The sequence below is a fragment of the Rhinopithecus bieti genome, unplaced genomic scaffold, assembly GCF_001698545.2.
Source record: "Rhinopithecus bieti isolate Rb0 unplaced genomic scaffold, ASM169854v2 scaffold_20840, whole genome shotgun sequence".
In the NCBI taxonomy this organism is placed as follows: domain Eukaryota; kingdom Metazoa; phylum Chordata; class Mammalia; order Primates; family Cercopithecidae; genus Rhinopithecus; species Rhinopithecus bieti.
Window position 1 is genome coordinate 61373 of NW_016809955.1, and position 23218 is coordinate 84590.

At 40.6% G+C, this 23218-nt stretch overlaps 1 protein-coding gene and 1 pseudogene across 1 annotated transcript in view; both read right to left on the minus strand.

Annotated features, from left to right (window-relative positions):
* Positions 1–15554: 15554 nt before the first annotated feature.
* LOC108541460 (DTW domain-containing protein 2-like) lies at positions 15555–17101 on the minus strand (annotated as a pseudogene).
* Positions 17102–18586: 1485 nt separating this feature from the next.
* SLFN12 (schlafen family member 12) overlaps positions 18587–23218 on the minus strand; it is a 25155-nt gene continuing 20523 nt past the window's right edge. The window contains exon 3 of the mRNA XM_017890985.1: positions 18587–20848. Coding sequence (XP_017746474.1) covers positions 20253–20848 — 596 coding nt within the window. The 3' untranslated portion in view covers positions 18587–20252. The remainder of the gene's footprint in view (positions 20849–23218) is intronic.

The window sequence follows — 23218 nt, forward strand, 5'->3', positions numbered from 1 at the left end:
TAGTTTTGAGTAATTTTTTTAAGTCTTGATTTCTATGTGTATTGCACTGTGGTCTAAGATTGTGTTTGGTATGATTTGAGTTCTTTTGCATTTGTTGAGGATTGTTTTATGTCTGATTGTGTGGTCAGTTTTAGAGTATGTGCCATGTAGCAATGAGAAAAGTGTATATTCTGTTGTTTTGGGGTGGAGAGTTCTGTGGAGGTCTATCAGATCCATTTGGTCCAATATTGAGTTCAGGTCCTGAATATTTTTGTTCATTTTCTGCCTTGATGATCTTCTGATACTGTCAGTGGAATGTTGAAGTCTCCCAATGTTATTGTGTGGGAGTCTAAGTCTCTTTGGATGTCTCTAAGAACTTGCTTTATGAATCTGGATGCTTCTATGTTGGTTGCATTTATATTAGGATGGTTAAGGTCTTCTGGTTAAATTGAACCATTTACCATCATGTAATGCCCTTCTTTGTCTTTTTTATATTTTTTGGCTTGAAATCTGTTTTGTCTGATCTTAGGGCTGTTAACTCCCGCTTTTTTCTGGTTTCTATTTGCTTGGTAGATTTTCCTTCATCCCCTTTTTGTTTTTTTTAGCCAATGGGTGCTTGAGAAATGGTTGTCTTGGAGACAGAATACCATTGGGTCTTGCTTTTTTCTCCAGCTTGATATCCTGTGCCTTTTAAATGAGGCATTTAGCCCATTTACATTCAAGGTTAGTATGTTAGCAAGTTGACATGTGTAGATTCGATCCTGTCATTGTGTTGTTAGCTGGTTATTATGCTGGCTTGTTTATGTGGTTGCTTTATGCAGTCACTGGTCTAAGTACTTCCAGGTGTTTTTCTGTTTGCTGGTAATGGCCTCTCCCTTCCATATTAATGCTCCTTTCAGGATCTCTTTCAAGGTGGGTCTGGTGGTAATGAACTCTCTCAGTATTTGCTTATCTGAAAAGGATCTTATTTCTCCCTTGCTGAGGAAGTTTAGTTTGGCTGGATATTAAACTCTTGGTTGAAGACTTTTTTTCTTTAAGAATGTTAAATATAGGCCCCCAATCTCTTTTGGCTTGTAGGATTTCTTCTGAGAGGTTCATTGTTAGCCTGGTGGGGTTCCCTTTCAAGGTGACCTGTGCTTTCCTTCTAGCAGTCTTTAACATTTTCCTTCATTTCTCTCTTGCGGAATCTGATGATTATGGGTCTTGGGGATGATCTTCTTGTGTAGAATCTTGCAAAGGTTCTCTATTTCCTGAATTTGACTGTTGGCCTCCCTAGCAAGGTTAGGGAAGTTTTCTTGGACAATATTCTCAAAAATGTTTTCCAAGTTGTTTGCTTTCTCCCCATCCCTTTCAGGGATGCCAGTGACCCATAAATTTGGCCTCTTTACATAATCTCATATTTCTTGGAGGTTTATTCATTTAGTTTTATTCTTTTTTATTTATTTTTGTCTGACTGCTTTATTTCAAAGAGTCAGTCTTCAAGTTCCAAGATTGTTTCTTCAGCTTGGTCTATTCTGCTGTTAATACTTGCCACTGCATTGTGAAATTATTGTAGTGTGTTTTTTCAACTCTATCAGATCAGTTAGGTTCTTTATCATACTGGCTGTTTCATCTGTCAGCTCCTGTTTTATTGTGATTCTTGGTTTCATTAGATTGGGTTTTGCTGGTCTGAATCTCAGTGATCTTTGTTCCTGTCATGTTCTGAAGTGTGTTTCTGCCATTTCAGCCTGGTTACAAACCCTTGCTGGAGAACTAAGTGTGGTTGATTGGAGGACATAAGATACTCTGGCCATTTGAGTTGCCAGAGTTTTTGTGTTGGCTCATTCTCATCTTTGCAGGTGGATGTTCCTTTATGATGTAGATTGAATACAGTCAGAAGACTTCTTTTCTGGATGTTTTCACAGGCCAAGGCTTTGTGCAGGGTCTTTATGTATAGGTGACTTATCTTTGGTTTGACAGGATTGTATGTTAGCAAGGTATTTTGGTGCTGAAGCTTTGGGGTGTGGTCTAGTTGGTGGTGCTTAGTGTACTGGCCAGTCAATAGACTCTTGCTCTGTTATGTGGTTTTCCTGTTTCCTCACAGTTACAGCGGTGCTCTCTCTCAATGCTCTGAAAGTGTGAGCTCCTTTCCCACTTGAGTTCTGGCTGTAGACTGTCTTGGCACTCCTGGGCTGCCCACCACAGCTCTGGGGTGATCTCAGGGTTTATGTTCCCTCCTTAACTTGGAGGCAACAGATGAAGGGACCTTATTTGTAGTGGTTGTGGCCAAGGGTTTTTTGCTTGTCTTCTGGAGGCTCCACCCCAGAGAGATGCAGATCAGCAACCACTCAGTGCAATCAGCCCTGAATGATGGGGGTGGGTCTGTGCTGTGGACCCGAGCTGGATCCACATCCCTGCTTAGTGATGAGCAGGTGAGTGGGTGGGGAAGCATGGGCGATGTACTGGCTTCCTCTTCCTTGGTCAACTGCTGCTTGTTGGAGGTGTGGAAAATGTACTTAGGGTCTTTGCTCCTTCACTAGTCTGAGGGCAGCAGGAATAGTACTACTGCAGAGGCAGTGGCAGAGGGGCTTTCAGTTCCCCATGGGGGTTCTACCTCTAAGTAACATGGAGCTGCTGTTACTGGGAGTGTTCAGCCAGTAGGGTGAGGTGGCTGCACTGCTGGCATGAGCTCAAGATTCTGCTTGTTGGGAAGCAGGGGGCTGAGGGTTCACCAGGAGGAGAGACTGGTCTCTTCTCCATATAGTGACTGTGGCATGCTGTAGCTTGGTTGCAGCCCTCAGGCTCTGTTTCTTCCCCAGATTGAGGGCAGCAGTGATAGAACCACTGCTGTGGCAGTGGCAGAGGGGCTGTTGGATGCCTCTGGAAGTCTCTCCCCACAGAAACTCTGGGCTACTACCAGTGGGTATGCTTAGCTGTGGTTACAGTGGCTGTTCTGCAGTAATAAGCTGGGGGACCTGCCTGGCGAAGAGTGGGGAATGGGGGTTCCCAGGGAATAGGGGTTGGACTTTTATGCATATGGTGGCTGCAGTGTGCTGGAAGTGCCAGCATAGTGACTAGGTGCTTTTTTCTTTCTCCAGGCTTAGGTCTTGCTAGGTCGGTAACACTGCAACTGCAGTGGCAGAGGAATTGCAGGTTGACTCTGGGATTTCCTCCTCAAAAAAATGTTGAGATGCCTCTGATTGAAGTGACCAGGCAGGGGCAGGGTGGTTGTGCTGGAGTCCCAGGTCAGGTGACCCTGCCCATTGAGGAGAAGTGAGGACCAGGACCTGCATGGAGAACAATACGGCCACTTTTCCATGAGGTGGGTGCTCTGTGCTGGGGGTCTAGGCTGGTCCCTGACCCCCAAGGAGTCTCCAGATCCTAGCGACAGCAAGGGCGAGGGCTGCAAGACAGCAACCTACCCCTCCCAGTTGGAGCTCTGTCCCAGAGAGCTGCCAAGCTGCTACTGGCTTGACAGCCCCAGTGGGGGGTGGCTGTAGAGGTTTTATAAAGGAGAGTGGCTTGTAGGGTTTTATAAAGGGCAGTTCCCTTTACAATTTGATAGAACCTTCCAAACATGAACATTTGGACTTAAAACCCTTCCCATCTCCATCAACCCAGTGAGCAATAATGCTCAACTTTTCAGAAGACAATCTTTCTTAGGAATTTTAAAACAAAATGCAAATGTAAATTAGAAAATGTAAATTAGAAAATGCAAATGTAAACTAAATATGTTAGTTTACTAACTCTATGTTTTTCATACCCTGGCAACCTCTTCAACTCTCAAGAAAGACTACATGTTGTAAATTAGGATTCATTTGTCTTTTACATACACAGATAAATAAAACAAAATGCACAGACATAAGAGACAATGATTAATCTTGCCTCACTATAAGCACCCTGGCATAGAGCTGATACACTTCCTCCTTCTCCCTCCCCACCAAAGTAGTACACAAACACAATGTGTGTTACACAAGATGTGGTTTGACCATTCCTCTTAAAAATAACATTTCACATGAATTTTAACACCAGAGACGTTTACCAAAATGTGTTATTTTACTACCTCTAATTTTAACAAATGTCAGGCACTTCAGAACATCTAGAAAGACTAGATATTAATATTTCAAAAAAGTTCTTAGCATTGTCAGCTATGTATACAGTAGTGTTGAATAAAACACACACACACATAACAATTTTTAGAATATGAAAATATCTTCTAAATATAACCAGTCAGGCATAGAACCTTCTTCTCTGCCTTCTCAGGTCTTCCGCTTCATGTCCTCTAAGCCCCTGAATAAATGTGGACTTGTCACTCTTGGTGTCACTTCCAGAGGTGGTCTGACAACTCCATTTCAAAAAGTCATCTACAAAAGACATTTATTTTCTATGATTTCTTTTTAAACAAATGGGAATATGCAAGATGTGTGATTTCTAACTCTGTCATACCTTGGGAACCTCTTTACATCTAGAAGGGCTAGATTTAGCAAATGTTTTCTTTTTTTTTTTTTTTTTTTTTTTTTTGAGGCGGAGTCTCGCTCTGTCGCCCGGATTGGAGTGCAGTGGCCGGATCTCAGCTCACTGCAAGCTCCGCCTCCCGGGTTTACGCCATTCTCCTGCCTCAGCCTCCCGAGTAGCTGGGACTACAGGCGCCCGCCACCTCGCCCGGCTAGTTTTGTATTTTAGTAGAGACAGGGTTTCACTGTGTTAGCCAGGATGGTCTCGATCTCCTGACCTCGTGATCCGCCCGTCTCGGCCTCCCAAAGTGCTGGGATTACAGGCTTGAGCCACCGCGCCCGGCCAGCAAATGTTTTCTTATAAAAGGTTGGAAGGAAAGTTGAGAACAGCTTTTTCATCTAAATACATAGGACTTCTATAAATGGCCAGTAAATCTTCCCAAAGTGTGATGGGCCTTTCAGTGGGTCAAATGTGGCATGTTATTCTACCATGTTATTCTACCATTCTTCCAACATTAACATCTGGTAGGTAGAACCAAGACCAACCCTCACCAATGGGTGCCAACCGTTCCACCCATCATACTTGGAGGACTCCACTCACCTTCCTGCAGTTAAGGTCTTTGTCCAGTGTCATCAGGACTAGGTAGGTCTAGCCCAACTGGGACAGGGTGGTCACCCCAGGACCCGGATCTGTGTGGCTCCATGACCTAAACAGGCTGCTGAGCCTGCGTCCGTAGACCTGCCTTCTTGGACCCTTCACACCCTATAAATGGCCTCTGCCACCTTCCAGCGGCCACGATATTTCCCGCCCACCATACCCACTGCCACCCAGAGGCGCTGCATCCAGGTGGCACACAGGGTTTCCTCTAGGCCCAGGAGTGTTGGGCCTAAAAACCCGCACCTGGCAGAGTCCTGGCAGGGTCCTGACAGGGTCCAGGCTGAGAGGTGGCAGCTGCTATCAGGTCATCTCAGAAATAATATTCCATTGGATATACCACAGTTTGTTTATTCATTCACCTATTGAGGGACATCTTGATTGCTTCTAATTTTTGGCAATTATGAACAAGGCAGCTATAAACATCCACATGCAGGTTTGCATGTGGATATATGTTTTCAACTCTTTTATGTAAGTACCTAGGAGTGTGATTGCTGAATCATATGGTAAGACTGTGTTTATTTTTGTAAGAAGCCACCAACCAGCAATGAGTGAGTTTCTGTTGCTCTACATCCTTACTAGCATTTGGTATTGCCAGGATTTTTGTGAGGTTTTATTTATTTATTTTTTGGTTTTTAGCCATATAGTTGTATAGTGGTAACTCATTATTTTAATTTAAAATTACCAGCCGGGTGTGTTGGCTCATGCCTGTAATACCAACACTTTGGGAGGCTGAGGCGGGTGGATCACCTGAGGTCAGAAGTTCCAGACCAGCCTGGCCAACATGGTGAAACCCCTCTCTACTAAAACATACAAAAATTAGCCGGGCGTGGTGGTAGGCGCCTGTAATCTCAGTTACTCTGGAGACTGAGGCAGGAGAATTGCTGGAACCCAGGAGGCAGAGGTTGCAGTGAGCTGAGACCACACTATTACACTCCAGTCTGGGCTGACAACAGTGGGACTCCATCTCAAAAATAAATAAATAAATAAATTTTAAAAATTACTGACACATAATGTTGGTCATTTATTCCTATGCTTAATTGCCATCCATAAATCACTTTGATGAGGTGTCTATTCAGATCTTTTGCCCATTTCAGTTGGATTGTTTTCTTGTTATTGAGTTTTTAGAGCTCTTTGTATATTTGGGATACAAGTCTTTATTAGACGTGTGTTTACCAAATACTTTCTCCCAATCTGTGGTTTGTCTTTTCATTATCTTAACAGTGTCTTTCTCAGGTCAGAAATTTTTTATATTAATGAAACCCAATGGCCTATTTTTTTTTTCATGAATTATGCTTTTGGTGTTGCATCTGAACAGTAATCACCAAATGCAAGGTCATGTAGATTTTTCTTCTTTAGCCTGGTAATATATGGTGGATTACATAGATCAATTTTCAAATAATAGAGCCAACCTTGCATTCCTGGAATAAATCCTGGTATATAAGTCATTTTTATGTATTGCTGATACTATTTGCTAGTATTTTATTAAGAGTTTTTGGCCAGGCATGGTGTCTCATGTCTGAATTCCCAGCACTTTGGGAGGCTATGGTGGGAAGCTCACTTGAGCCCAGGAGTTTGAGACCAGCCTGGGCAACATAGTGAGATTTTGTCTCTACAAAGAAAAGAAAAGAAAAGAAAAGAAAAAGCCAGGGATGGTGACCCATGCTACTTGGGAGGCTGAGGTGGGAGGATGGCTTGAGTCTGGGAGATTGAGGCTACAGTGAGCCATGATCATGTCACTGCATTCCATCCTGGGTGACAGAGTGAGACCCTGCCTCAAAACAACAACAACAACAAAAAAGAGTTGTTACATTCATATTTATAAGGGCTATTGGTCTGTGGTTTTCTTTTCTTGTACTGTCTTTGTCTGATTTTGATATTAGGTAATACCATAAATGAATTCACAAAATGAATTGAGAAGTGGTCTCTCTTCTGTCTTTTGGAAAAGAATATGTGTAATTGATGTTAACTTATTTTAAATGACTGGCAGACTTCTCTAGTGAAATCACTCAGGCACAGATACTTCTTTTTTGGGAGCTTGTAAAAGACAAACTCAATTTGAGGAAGTAGTTCATTTCACGTTGTCTCACTTATGAATGCAGAGTTGTTTGTATATTCCCTCATTATCCTTTGGATGTCTACATGGTCTGTGTTAGGTTTTAAAGGGAAGGCAAGGGTTAAAGAAAGACACAGAGAAAGTGGCGGCTCTACAGCAAATGCAGGCTTTATGTCCAGCATAAGACCTACAGAAGTGGGGAGCCAGTGTAATGCCAGTGGCCACTGCTGCTTACAGGTTGGGTTACTTATAGGTATGGGTGGAAGGGGTCTGGGCAGTATGGCTTGCTGCCCTGGAGAACATTGATAATGTGTTCCCAGGATGAGGTGGTTCTGGCCCTTGTACCGGCAGAATATGGTGTTCCTTGCACTCGCTCCAAGAAGAATATGAGGCAGGCTGTGTCTCATGGCTCCAACCCCCATGGAATGTTTCACTTTCACCAAGGTCTGCGAAATGGAGGGGGACTTACAAAATGGTGCTGTTTAGACTAACAGTCTGTATTGATATTCCCCACTTCACTCCTGATATTGGTAGTTTATATGCTATTTTCCTTCGTTGCAACTCTCCCAAGAGATTTGCCAGTCTTATGGGTCTTTTTTCAAATAACTAGCTGTTTGTTCTATTGATTTTCCTATTTTTCTGTTTCCAGTTTTATTTATTTTTGCTGTTTATTTCCTTCTTTTCTGCTTGCTTTGGGTTTATTCTGCTCTACTTTTTCTATGATCTTACAGGGGCAGCATAGCAACTATTCTTTTCTTTTCTTTCTTTCTTTTTTTTTTTTTTTTTTTTTTGTTTTGACAGTCTCGCTCTGTTATCCTGGCTGGAGTGCAGTGGTGTGATCTCGACTCGCTGCAACCTCCACCTCCCAGGTTCAAGCCATTCTCCTGCCTCAGCCTCCTGACTAGCTGGGACTACAGGCGCGCGCCACCATGCCTGGCTAATATTTTTGTATTTTTAGTAGAGACAGGATTGCACCATGTTGTTCAGGCTGGTCTCAAACTCCCAACCTCAAGTGATCTGCCTGCCTCGGTCTCCCAAAATGCTGGGATTACAGGTGTGAGCCACTACACCCGGCCTCTTGCTTTCTAATTGTATTAGTTTCCTATTGCTACTGTAACGAATTACCACAAATTTAACAGCTTAAAACAACATGAATTTATCGTACAGTTCTGGAAATCAGAAGTCCAAAATCAGTTTCACTGAGCTGAAATCACGGTATCAGCTGGCTTGTATTCCTTCTGGAGCTGTAGGGGAAAATCCGTTTCCTTGCTTTTTCCAGCTTCTAGAGGCTGACTGCATACCTTGGTTTGTAGCCCCTTCCTCTATCTTCAAAGCCAGAAGTGCATAGCACTTTCTCTTGGCTCTGTCCTATGCTTCCATCCTTATATATTTCCTCTTTCTGTGGCTGGTTCTCTTGACTCCTTCTTGTAAGGACCCTTGTGATAATACTGGATCCACCTAGATAATCCAAGATAATCTCATCACAAAAGTGTTAATTTAGTCACATCTACAAAGTCCCTTTTACTGTGTTAAGGCAACACATTCACAGGTACTAGAAATTAGGAGATATACATCATTAGGGGGCTATAATTCAGCCTACCACACTAATCTGTGCATTTTGTGCTTAAATTTCACTCTCATCACTGAATCTCCTTACTGTCACTACCTATGTCTCACAAATTTTGATATACTGTATTTCCATTTTCACTCACTCAAATGCATTTTTAAATTTTCCCGTGAGATTTCCTCTTTGATCTATGGATTATTTAGAAGTGTGTTTTTAGTTTCTAAGTGTTTGGAGAGTTTACTGTTATCTTTCTGTTATTGATTTGTAGTTTTATTCCATTTAGGCCATAGGACACCCTTTGAGTTTAATTTTAATCTTTAAAATTTTAATCTTTACAATTTGTTTAGGTTTCTTTTATGGCTCAGGTTATGATATATCCTGGTATACATTCCATGGCATTTGAAAAGAATGTATATTCTGTTGCTGTTAGGTAGAGTGTTCTGTATATGTCGGTTAGATCCTGTTGACTTCTGTTGACTGGTGGTGTTACGTTCTTCTATATCCTTGTATATTTTTCTTTTTTTTTTTCAGAGATAGGTTCTCACTCTGTCACACAGGCTGGAGAGCAGTGGCATAGTCATAGCTCACTGCAACCTCGTCCTCTTGGGCTCAAGTGATCCTCCTGCTTCAGCCTTCCAAGTAGCCAGGACTGCGGGTGCACACCGTCTTCCCCAGCTAATTTTGTTGTTGTTGTAGAGATGGGGTCTTGCTATGTTGCCCAGGCTCCCTTTGCATATTTTTTGTCTACTTTTTCTAGCAGGTATTGATAGAAGGGTGTTAAAGTCCCCAACTATAATCATAGAGTCTGTTTCTCATTTCAGTTCTAACACTCTTTGTGTCACATATTTTGCAGCTCTGTTGTTTGAAACGTATACACATATAATCACTATATCTTCTTGATGGACTGATGTTCATCATTATATAATGTCCCTCTCTGTCTCTGGCAATTTTACTAAAAGTAAAATCTTACTTAAAGTAATATCAGATATAACTTTATCTGATATTAGTATAGCCACTCCTGCTTTCCTTTGCTTGCGTAATTCCTTTTCCATTTACTTTCAATTTCCATACATTTGAAGTGAGTTTCTTTAGACAGCATGTAGTTGGGTCATGTTTTTAAATATACTCTACCAACATGTTTTTTAATTAGTGTATTTAGACCATTTACACTTTCTGTAATTATTTATATGTTTGGGCTTAAGTATCCCCTCTTATTTTTTGATTTATATTTCTTCTTTCTGTTTTTCTTTACTTTTTCCTGTCTTCCTGTGGGTTATGTGAATATTATTTAGAATTCCATTATGATGTGTCTATTATGTTTTAGTGTATCTGTTTGTATAGTTTTTATAGCGGTTGCTCTAGATATTGCATTATATATACATAATTTTTCACAGTGTGCTGGTGTTATCATTTTACCAGTCCTAGTAGGATATAGAAATCTTACCTCCAGTTATGTCTCTTTAATCATTTTCACTTGTTTATAATATTGTATTAACTATTTCCTCTATAAACATGTAGAATCACATCAGACAGTATCGTAAGTTTTGTTTCAACTGTCAAACATAATTTAGAAGACTTAAGCAGAGAAGGAAAGCGTACTGTTTTTTTGTAGTTACTGTGATCTTTTTCCTTCCTGATGTTCCATGACTCCTTCTTTTTGCCTTTTTTTTTTCTCTTTAGCTAACTTCTTTTGGCTGTTCTATTAGGGTAGGTCCTCTGAAGAATATATTCTCTGTGCATAGGATTCCAGGTTGAGAGTCCTTATCTTTCAGCATTTGAAAAATATTGTACCACTTCCTTTTGGTCTCCATGGTTCCACTGTTATTCAAATTGTTGTTCCCTATTAAGAAGGTGTTATTTTTCCCTAGTAGCATTAAAGATTTTTGGCATTTAAATTTAGTTTTAGAAATTCGATTACAATGTGTCTTGGCACAAATTTTGTTGGGTTTATCGTAATTGGGATTTCATCAGCTTCTTGGATCTGATACCTGAGGTATTGGATAAATATTCAAATGAGAAAAACGAAAAAAAAAGTGCTTGGGAAAGAGGAGACCAAAAGGGTGTGAGAGAGGAGGAAAATTTACCCTAGAGATACAAGCCATTCTAAAAGATTTTGTTTAATAAAGAAAAAAAAAGTGGGAGAGAAAGGGGTCTGGAGGGGATTGTCCATGGAAAGGCACTGCCTAGAGAAACCGGGCCCCTTTCTTCTTATCATCCAGAGACAAAAACTAAAACAGCTTAAAATGACAGGGAGGGGGTAGTGTGATCCATCCTCCTCCAGTGTACATCCACTGCCTGAACCCCAAAGGCCAAGCAGTAAGCCAAGACCATGGTGCCCAGCCAAGGAGCAGGTGTCCCTGAGAACCCAAATATCCTGGAATATATCTGGGAACAGTCTCATTACATGCAGTAGTCAACAAGCCAGAAAATTAACTAAAAGCATCTTAAAGACGGGTAGCTGGACAGATATCTGGAGCTGTCCTGCTGCCACACAGGAGCCCCCTGTATGTAAGTCCTAGTAAACTCATCTACTCACCAGGCTTTACTTGTCTGTGCATTCTTTGGTTTCTCAGCTCCTTCCCAGTTTGGGGGCCCAGTTTCAAGGGACATTACAGTCCCAGGTTTTCTTGTAATGAGGCAGGGGGAGGAAGAGGAAAAAGAAACCCTGAATTCCAGTGTGTTAGTCCATTTTGTGTTGCTGTATACCAATACCTGAGGCTAAATAATTTACATAGAAAAAAAGTTTTATTTGGCACACAATTCTGTTGTCTAGAAAAGTTCAAGATTGAGCACCTACATCTGGTTGCAGCCTCAAGCTGCTTCCTGAAGAGAGACAAAGAGGAGCCAATGCATGCAAAGTGGGGGTGGTGTCAGGCTTTTTTTGACAACCAGCTCTCATGGGAACTGATAAAGTCAGAACTCACTCCCACCCAAGGAAAGCCATTAATCTGTTCATGAGGGATCCTCCTCCTTGATCCGAACATCTCCCATTAGTCCCCACCTCCGATATTGAGGATTAAATTTCAACATGAGGTTTGGAGGAGACAAACATTAAAATTGTAGCACAGGGAGAAAATAATAACCAACTAAATTATATGTAGATACAATTTTTCCATCTATAATGCAATATTGTTTATTCATAAAAATGCCCATCTGTAGCTATTTTAAAGAAACACATCTACGTAGTAAAATATAGTTATGTAAAACTTCTGAGTTTACTAAGTCAGATCTAAGTTTTTACTTGTAGCATCAATAAAATTTACTTTTGTATCAATAGCAATTACATACAAGGGTCAATGATTTAGCTCCCTAAAATTCAGCATCCCTGAAATTCAGTGGAGAGGATTTTCTAATAACATGATCACATTTTTAAACCTATTTGGGCAACAGTTGGAAATATGCGATGAATAAGCTGAATAAATTATACAGAAGTGTTCTATATAATTTACTAACTGAGAGGCCAAGGCAGAAGGATCTCTTGAGGTCAGGAGTTCAGAACCCATCTAAACAACACAGTCAGACCCCCATCTCCACAAAAATTTTAAATTAGCTGAGTGTGGTGGCATGGGGCTGAGGTTCTAGTTACTTGGGAGACTGAGGTGGGAGGAACACTCCAGCCCAGAAGTTCGAGGCCGCAGTGAGCCATGATTATACCACTGCACTCCAAACTGGGTGACAGAAGGAGACCTTGTCTCTTTAAAATAAATAAATGGTAGCAGGACAAGCCGCAGACAAAACCCCTCAGACACTAAGTTAAAGAAGAAAGGGCTTTATTCAGCCGGGAGCTTCGGCAAGACTCACGTCTCCAACAACTGAGCTCCCCGAGTGAGCAATTCCTGTCCCTTTAAGGGCTCACAACTCTAAGGGGCTCCTCGTGAGAGGGTTGTGATTGATTGAGCAAGCAGGGGGTACGTGACTGGGAGCTGCATGCACCGGTAATTAGAACAGAACAGAACAGGACAGGGATTTTCACAGTACTTTTCTATACAATGTCTGTAATCTACAGATAACATAACCGATTAGGTCAGGGGTCGATCTTTAACTGCCAGGCCCAGGGTGTGGTGCTGGGCTGTCTGCTTGTGGATTTCATTTCTGCCTTTTAGTTTTTACTTCTTCTTTCTTTGGAGGCAGAAATTGGGCATAAGACAATATGAGGCGTGGTCTCCTCCTTTAAAATCATGAACTGGTGGTATAGTGAGGAGCTTATTCCTTCCAAAATCTTTTAAAAACATTACTGGTCATGGCTGAGAAAAGTGTCTCTGGAGTCTTAAAGTTAGCAAAAATAATTTTTCCCAATATAATTATCCTACTCCACATAAGAAGTCTTGTAATCCAACCTGTAGAAAGTTGCCATGCACTGTGACTTACTTCGTGTAATATAGTTCTCAACCCTTTGTGCTAGAAACTCTCAATATCTCTCATTACACACAGTGATTTCAATATACTATAATGGGCTGATTAAAACTGAAGTCACTTTATATATAAGGAAATACTATTCTCTGAGTTACATGGTTCAAATAACTCACAAAACCATCTATACCACATCAAAGTGCAGTTGGGGTACACAAGCAAAACCTACTATCAGCTACAAATTCATAAAGCCTGGAACTTCCAGGAAAATCAAGCAAATATAAAGAATCTGAATTTAAAAGCCAACTAATACAATAAAAAAGTACTTTTTAAAACCCTGACTAAATTTTCAGTTAAAATGCTCACATAATACTACACACTTTGAGAACTTTTAGTAATTAAAATAATGACTTTAAAACTTACTTAAAACTGTTTAATGAGAACAGGTGACTAGAGAAGCACTTTGTACCACAGATGATTAAATGGACTTGCCTTGTAAAGAGGTCAGGAAAATATAGGTAAAAAACAAGTAAAGTGAGTTAACAGGCCAGTAAAATAATTTGGAAAACTACATACTTCAAGAAAATGTTATACATTTCCAAGAATACTAAATGTTAAGCTTTTAAGTCTTCAAAATACTCAAAATGTTTTATTTAAAAGATAAAAGTAGAAATTACTGTTTAAAATCAACAAAGTAAAATTTTGAGGTACAAAATGGTATATTAGGGATGGGGGAGTTTTCTTTTTAAAAAATACTAATGACTAAAGGAAACTCATAAAGTTTAACATCAATGTGAAAAGTTACTATAAAATGCTTTTAGCCCCACTTGTTAAGACACTATTATATATTATTATATGCTATTTCTTTTCTAGTACACCAAGTAATCATCTGATATTAGGTGTTTTACATTGTAAATGAGCTTATTTATTTATTTATTTATTTATTTATTTTTGGAGACAGGTCTCACTCTGTAACCCAGGCAGGAGTGCAGTGGAATGAACACAGCTTCCTGCAGCCTCGACCTCTTGGGCCCAAGCAATCCTCCTGCCTCAGCCTCCTAAGCAACTGGGATCACAGGTGCACACCACCACGTCTGGATAATTATTTAAAAAAAAAAAAAGTTGTGTGGAGATGGGGCCTTACCATGTTGCCCAGGCTGGTCTCAAACTCCTGGACTCAAGCAATTCTCACTTCTCAGCCTCCCAAAGTGCTGGGATTACAGGTGTGAGCTATTGGGCCCAGCCCTAATTTGTTTTTAAATCCAAAAATAAATCAACAACAGAAGATAGCACTCTAACTTTTAATATTTTAAAATATTTTCTGCATAGTTTCCCCAAATACTAGCATTCTAATTGTGACCACCATTATGGTTTTTAATGAGTCTAATCCAAGTAAATAATAAACAAATGAGCATGAAAACTATGAGAAATAACCATCAGTGTATGCTTATGTTCCATAAATAGTTATCAAGTTTACCTTTAAATTGCATGTTTAGTTTTTCCTTACAACTTAACACTAGATACAGGAAACTCTAGAAGTCATAAACAAAGACTAAAAACAAAATCTCCTCTTCTTGCCAAGACGTGTTCATGATTGCAGTAGACTTATGCTGAATATAAATATATGTTACCTACATGTCTCTTATGCTATACAAAATCTCAGCAAATATTTTCCCACAGAGGAGAGGAATTTGTTCTCTCAAGTTGAAAGTTTTGCCCATTAAAAGGTTATTTTAAATAGCCCTAAAGAAATATGTTCTGAAAATAACAGTTGTATCATATTCCACTTACTATTTTCCCATTTGAAAACTTCAATAAAATAAGTTTACCATAGTCAATAAGCCTGTTCAATGAACACTGAAAAATAAAAATTTATCCAGAGTAACTGCAAATGAAAATGTGTGCTGTTTCAAAATTACATGTAGCTCTTTAAAAATCAGGGCAATTAATAGAACACTTAAATCATATTAGCTGAATTCAAATTTAGCCCTTAACAATAAGGTTTTCTTATCCCTTTATATTATTTTACAAAATAATGAATTACTTGATTATCATAATTTTCTTCTGCTACTTATTTCAAATTATAAAGTTAGGATAGCAAATTGATGTAGGTATCTTATATTATTGGTCTACACCTACTTATTTATAAACATTAATGAAAACAATACTGTTTCAACTACCACGAACAATTTCCTTCTATTTTACAAGCAAGACTTCAACCGCAGCTCAACAACAAAACCATTTTAAATTTGAGTTTGTGAAAACATGTATTATTAGAGGCCACATTTTAAAAACAAGTACAGTATGAAATCTGCTGTTTCAGAGTCAGTGAATTTTCGTTTGGTTTAGTTTGTTTCTAGGATATTTTGGTTTACCTGTCCTTCTCTGGCAAGATTAGTATGGCAATTCCTTCATGTCTATCTTTAGCAGTCAAAAAACCTATAGACCGTAACTATATGAATAACTTAACTTGTATTGTTAGATGAAGACAGGTAAACTAGGCAAAATAACAACTGTACTAAATTTTAACACTATTCTTTAACAGTTGCATTTTCCTGAGTTTGCGCTTGTTCTTTGGCATTGGTTTAGGATATAATCCATTTTTCAGAAGGTGTTCCTTGCTGAGGCGAATTTGGGCACCATGCTAACGTTGGAAAGAGCATAAAGTTTCAAGAGGGCGAGACAAAGTCTCTTTTATGTAGTTATTTTTCTCCAAGATGGAAAGAGCAACAGCTGCACACTCCAGTGTAGAAAGACTTCTATTAGTTGGCTGCATCCGAATTACATATTGACTAGAAATGCTAGGTGGTGGTGGTGTTGGTGGTGGTGGTGGTGTTGGTGGTGGTGGTGGTGGTGGTGGTTGTTTGAGATGGAGTCTTACTCTGTCGCCCAGGCTGGAATGCAGTGGCGCCATCTAGGCTCACTGCAAGCTCCGCCTCACGGGTTCACACCATTCTCCTGCCTCAGCCTCCCGAATAGCTGGGACTACAGGCGCCCACCACCACGCCCAGCAAATTTTTTGTATTTTTGATAGAGAGGGGGTTTCACCGTGTTAGCCAGGATGGTCTCGATCTCCTGACCTCGTGATCCACCCGCCTCGGCCTCCCAAAGTGCTGGGATTACAGGCGTGAGCCACTGTGCCAGCCAAAATGCTAGTTTTTAACTGCACCTGTTTGGGTTGTCAGAACAAGGAATTCTTACAGAAAATGTCCTTAGCCTGGCTCCGTGTACCATCAATAATGATGATTGTGAAGGATAAACCAGAGAATCTAACATAAATTCTTCCAAATTAGCAGCTTCAGCCCCTGGATATAATATTAATGTACCAAATTTCCAGCAAACAGTTGAAAGTTCAGGATCTTTTTCTTCACTGAAGCGACGACCAATCTTTACTTTGCGCTTGTCCTGAGGGAGGCATGCTGCTAGTAGAGGAACTGTCTACAACATTTTGTTTTCCTCTGCTGGATGCTGAATTATGTACAAGTGGGTAGAGATATGCAAAGGGTGCGCTGGGAGAAATGGACACAAACACACTTTCTGAGGCCGGCTGCAGCGGCTGCACTCGGGCCTCCGCTCGGCCGGCTGCACCTGCGGCTCCCATAGCCAGTCCGTACCAGCGTCGTCCGCCTCTGTGCCCAGGGCAGCCGTCGCCAGCACTGCGCCGCCCTCCCGCAGCTCCTAGTCGTTTGGCGTCTGAGACCTTGAGGGCCCAGCTGGCCGCGCGACGGGTTCCTGGAGTGTTGGCGCCTCTTTCTGTGACTCCATGGCGGACACTCTGGTCTGGCCATCCATATAATATTTTAATATAGACATAAGGAATAGATCGTATATGTACCTATAGATATGGATATAACATATATAACTAAATTAAAACAAAGGTCCATAATTTGGCCCAATTAGAAATCCAGAATGTATATACCAAAGAATTTATATTACAAAAAGATAAATAGGACACTGATTGGGTTTTTTGTCTCTACAACATAAGGTCTAAATTAACTTTAGCATTTGCTAAAATATACAAACTGACATACTTCATGGACTCAATCAATACTGGGGCTCAAATTATACTTGGGGCCCAGTATTTTGGGAGGCCGAGGCGAGTGGATCACCTGAGGTCAGGAGTTCAAAACCAGCCTGGCCAACATGGTGAAACTGTGTCTCTACTAAAAATACAAAAATTAGCCAGGCATGGTGGCAGGTGCCTGTAATCCCAGCTACTAGGGAGGCTGAGGCAGGAGAATCGCTTGAACCCGGGAAGCGGAGATTGTCGTGAGCTGAGATAGCACCACTGTACTCCAGCCCGGGCAACAAGAGCGAAACTCCTTCTCAAAAAAATATATTATACTTGGGGTTCTCACTAAATTTAAATATTGTACCCTCTCTAATCTTAAAAAGGTAACTAAGTAAAAAAAAAAAAAAAAATGAGTAACTATCCCTCACTTTACTGCCTTGGTTGAATTTCCCATAGTTTTGTACCCATTGCTTTAAAGTATCTCATATTGGACACAGACTCTGACACAACAAATAATAAAATAAAGTTAAAATTTTGGCACTTAAAAAATGGCTTGATAAAATGGGACCCTATAAATCCCTCTTTAAAATAGTTAATATGGCAAAATCTAAGTTAGAATAGGCCCTTCAAGGATTAAGACTTGTTATATAGAACCTCATTATGAAAAGGGATAATTATCCCTACTGCTTCTCCATTTAATGGCTCAATTTTGCCTATCCGAGGCCTCTGGGAGGCCAAGACAGGAAGATTGCTTAATCCCAGAAGTTGAGACTGGCCTGAGCAACATAGTGAGACCCTATCTCTACAAAAATTTTAAAAATCAGTCAGGTGAGTTGGCATGTGTCTGTAGTCCTAGCTACTCAGGAGGCTTAGGTGAGAGAATCTTTTGAGCCCAGGAGTCCAATGCTGCGGTAAGCTATGATCACACCACTGCAATCCAGCCCCTAAAAATAACAATAATAATAATTAATGGAGATTATTGCCTTCTCCTGGAGGTAGTTGTTTCCTATTAGTCAACTCCTTGACTCACTCACTCCCCAGTGCCCTCCCCTACCACTCCCTCAAGCTTCCCCCCGCCTACCTCTTGTCTTATGTCTCTGATCATGACCACCCCTTGCCCTTGGTTATACACATATATGCTATCTACACATACATTATTAATGTATCAGCCATACCCTTCAATGATATGACTGCCAGACCTGCCGCCTTGATGTATATATAATTCAGACTTTTAACCCACTTTACAACTCCCCCAAGGTTATACTAAAGACCCCCCAAAATTTCAGATCTACTTTCTTGACTAATGACATACAAATGAAAAACTTACTGATGGGCCAGCTTGCAAGGACTCCTCATATATCCACTTGTGTTCTTCCTTCTTACTCTCATAGTAAAACATTTTCTAGGCTGTTTAGGTCAGCTTATGCTTCACTCTCTAAATACATCTGCTATCACTACCCCAGGTTTCTTACAATGATGCCAAATAGGAACGGGGCCAACGGCTCTTACTGTGTTTTCTTAGATTCTGTATTTGTCTATTTGGCATCCAGGCACCTGGAGGCTTCATCAAGTTTACATTGTCCTTTGCTGATGTTTCAACTCATCCTACAAAACTATGTTCCGTGTAGATCTGGCCTATCTAGAGGCTACTGTTTCTGCATTCATCCTCCCATGGTCACATTTCTTGGCCAACAGAACCACAGAAACTGATCTGCCATGAGTTAACATTTAGTCCAAATCATTTTTCCACTTTGACTGTGCTTCAAATGGGGCTGGCCTGGTGATACTGAAGACAATCAATGCACCTATAAATTCCAGACAACATGTTTTTGTCATTTCCCCAATCTTTCCTCATTGCAATGTTCCACAGCTGCAGGTGCGCCAAGGCCTCTGAGTCCCAGTGGAGCTCCTTCAGTGCACAGTTCACACAATGGTGAACTTGGTTGGAGATGCCAGGAGGAGTTCTGGTGCACACAGTGTGTGATGATGATGGTCTTGCCTGTGCCCAGGTCACCCATACCAGCAGCTGGTACAGACTGACACATTGTGCTGGCCACAGTTCAGGGCTGGAGAGAGACTCCAGGAGTGCAAGTATGCTCTCGTTTTGAGTTCTTCATTTTGATTCTCTTCATTGGCTGGATTTCATTGCAGCATAGTATTCAAGAAGGTAGAAGAGAACTATGTTCCCTATATCCTTTGATAAGAATGTCTGCCTGTTTCCTTTATAGTCAAACATCATCTCGGTTTGGCAAAATATGTGTTAGTAAAACTTTTCTCAGAATACTGAATGCATTGATCCACTTTCTCTGGTATTGGGCACAGTGGTGGAGAAGGCAGAGGCCCTGATGGGTAATTTAGGCTCTATTCTCTGTTCCAAGATGCCACTGATCGTCTCTGTTCCAAGATCCCACTGAACGTCTTAGGCATGAATTCAGATCACCCAGCCAAGGGTGTATCCCACTCCACTGAGCTTCATCTCAGTCCCTTAGCTCATCTTAGATGAGTGGGAAATGCCAAACCCTGGTGCTCCTTCCTCTTGTTGATGTAAACTCTCATTGTCTAAAAGAGTTTCTACTTACACTTTGGCTGCTTTCCTTCCAATCTTAGTTAGGGAGGATTTTTCACATTTTGTCAACTCACCTTTTTTATTCAGAACTGCTTGTAGAAAAATCAAGTAACCATTCTTGTGAGTTCTTTAAAGGTGCTAGCTGACCAATCAGAAAATCTGCAACCCTTCCAAGAAAATAGTGTGAAAGTAGCTCAAGAAGATCCAGAGAATTCCTGGAGTTTTTGTTTTGAGGACATGAGTTTTGCCTTCTTATTCATTTCCACTGTGGAAATTCTGAGTTTCATCGAGGATAATCTTTTGTAAGTTATCATTGTTTTCTAGACATATGCTGGGAGATTTTCACTGTCGTCATTAAGAATAAAAGTGTTGCAATTTTTCCCAGTTCAAGCATGGAAGAAAATTTATTCAGGAACTACAGACAGAGTAATACTGTGCACAGACTAGTTAACAAATTAATTTTCCTAATATCCCTCAAACAATATCTGAGAAGTGAAGATAGGCTAAACCCAATTTTCCAACATCACATCAAGTTGCTTAACTTGCAAAGTTTTCAAAGACATATTTTCACAGAATTAGAGAATGTTATCAAATATATAATGAAAATTATCTCAGTAGCCCAGTCCATCTTCCATCAGGTGAGCATTCGACAATATTTAAACATCTTTTTATCATTCTTCTGAAAGCAATCTATACTGATTATCTGGGAGACACTGGCAAAGGCAAACTGGTCTCTCACAGACTCAAGTCTCTTTAAGGCTTTAAAAAGGGCTTTCAGCAAGTCTTTCCTTGTTTGAGTGTTTGTAAAATAGTAGGATTCAGGGTAAATTACTTGCAACCTTAAATCATACTGGCAGCTTGTCTTGCCTTCAGGGCTCAAGTAGAAGATCTTTGTCATGACACACACTTTTTTTGTGTAACCACCAATTTGTCCCAGCTTCTGCTTTAAGGTTAGGGCAGTTTGTGTAGAATAGCCTTGAAACTCCTCATCCTGTACCATGTGGAAAGTATATAGGACTAGAGGATTGTCCTGGGAAATCAGAAGAGCATCACAGAGGACTTTGTTGTTCTCTTGCAAGCCCAGATCCAAAGACCAGCTTCTAGAGAAAATTAGTGAGCCCTTAGTGACAGAGCCCATTTCTTCACATATTAATTGCTGAAGTCCTTCATGTTGTAAGAACAGTTTTCTGCAAAGGTTTTCTGGAGTGTATGTTATCCCTCCTGATAGCCCTAAATAAGGAAATAATGATAATAAATTATAAAACAGTAGGAACTTCCCGTTTAAGCCATGGCAAAGTAGCTTGTAAAAGACCACCAAAAACACTGTAAATGTTGTATAAAATATATCAAACAATAATTTAAAGAACTAGAAAGCACAAATAAAAGCAGGATTTGAAGTGCCACAGTCATGAATAGATGTGAAACACAGGAAGTAGCTTCACATTCACTCCTGCTTTTTCCCTAAGTAGATTTTCCATATCATGGCATGGGTAAATAAAGTCCAAGGAGAAATAATCAGTCTTATTATTTCTGAGGAAAAGAAGTAAGAAGAGCTGGAATATGAGAAGTAAAATCTCAGAGAAAATGAAACTGCAGAGAAGCCAAAGTCTACGCACTAATTTCCCTAAACTCATTGGCTAATACAGGTGAGATGCTGGAAACACAGAAGAAAATATCAGCTGGGAGACTAAAGAGCTGAATGTAAGTTTCTTCAGTCTCATGGTGCTCAGGAAACACAGACAAAAATTCCAGTCCCAAAAGAGTGGTGGGATCTTGGTAAACACCAGAGACATTACGGCACTAGAAAAGCCATGATCTGGTAGTAAGGACAAAATTAAAAACTATTATACCTAGAAAAGCATTTTAAAAAATCTTCAAAGGAATAAAAGCAATAGGTGGTACTCTATCAACCTGCCAGAAGTAAAGATAGCCGTTTTTGGAGAAGTGTAATATCTATCAAAGTCTCTACAATTTGTAATCCATGATACAATGAAAAATTGAGAGACAATAAAATCAGAATGAATTACTAGAAAACAGGAGAAAACCAGATCAGAGAAAAGACTGACAAGTGCTTCAGATATTGTCGTTATCAAAAGAGACTTTAAAATAACTGTAATATATTTAAAACAAAAAATAATAAAAGATGAAAAGATGAAGATATCCTTATTCTCTTACAGGCTTAGAAAACTAAAATTGATGGATAAAATTGTGTGGACATTCCTTAACTGAAAACACAGTATGTGGTATTAAGAACTTGTTTGATAATGTTTAACAGCAGACAGAGCATAGCAGAAAACAAGACTAATCAATAGAAAGACAGGATGGTAGCAAAAGTCCGAACTCAAACTCAATGAAAAAAAAAAGGTAAAAACAGAAGATAAGGGACATGTCAGAAACTGTCAAAATTCTAGTAAATTTATAATATGAGTCCCACAAAGAGAAAGGAGAGAAAACTAAGCTAAGCAATATTTGAAGAGATAAACAATTATAGTTTTTTCAAAGTTGATTAAAGATATTGCTCACAAATACAAGAGTATACCAGTCCTTCTCAAACTCTTCCAAAAAATTGAAGAGGAGGAACTGCTTCCAAACTCATTTTATGAGGTTAACATTACCCTGATCACGAAGTCAGGCAAGGACACCACATAAAAAAGAAAATTACAGGCCAATATCACTGATGAAACTAGATGCAAAAATTCTCAACAAAATACTAGCAAACCAAATACAACGGCACATTAAAAGGATCATTCAGGATCCTGGAGCAAGATGGCTGAATAGGAGCAGCTCCAGCCTCCAGCCCCCAGTGCGAGCGACACAGAAGTCAGGTGATTTCTGCATTTTCAACTGAGGTACCAGGTTCATCTCACTGGGGAGTGCCGGACAATGAGTAGTGGTCAGCTGGTGCAGCCCGACCAGCGAGAGCTGAAGTAGGGCGAGCCATCGCCTCACCTGGGAAGTGCAAGGGGGAAGGGAATCCCTTTTTCTAGCCAAGGGAAACTGAGACACACAACACCTGGAAAATCAGGTAACTCCCACCCTAATACTGCACTTTACCAAGGGTCTTAGCAAACGGCACACCAGGAGATTATATCCCACACCTGGATTGGCGGGTCCCACGCCCACAGAGCCTCCCTCGTTGCTAGCACAGCAGCCTGAGATCTAACTGCAAGGCAGCAGCAAGGCTGGGGGAGGGACGCCTACCATTGCTGAGGCTTAAGTAGGTAAACAAAGCCGCCAGGAAGCTCAAACTGGGTGGAGCCCACTGCAGCTCAAGGGAGCCTGCCTGTCTCTGTAGACTCCATCTCTGGGGACAGGGCATAGTTAAACAAACAGCAGCAGAAACCTCGGCAGAGGTAAATGACCCTGTCTGACAGCTTTGAGGAGAGCAGTGGATCTTCCAGCACAGAGGTTGAGATCTGAGAACTGACAGACTGCCTGCTCAAGTGGGTCCCTGACCCCTGAGTAGCCTAACTGGGAGACATCTCCCACTAGGTGCAGACAGACACCTCACACCTCACATGGCAGGGTACACCCCTGAGACGAAGCTTCCAGAGCAAGAATCAGAGAGCAACACTTGCTGTTCAGCAATATTCTATCTTC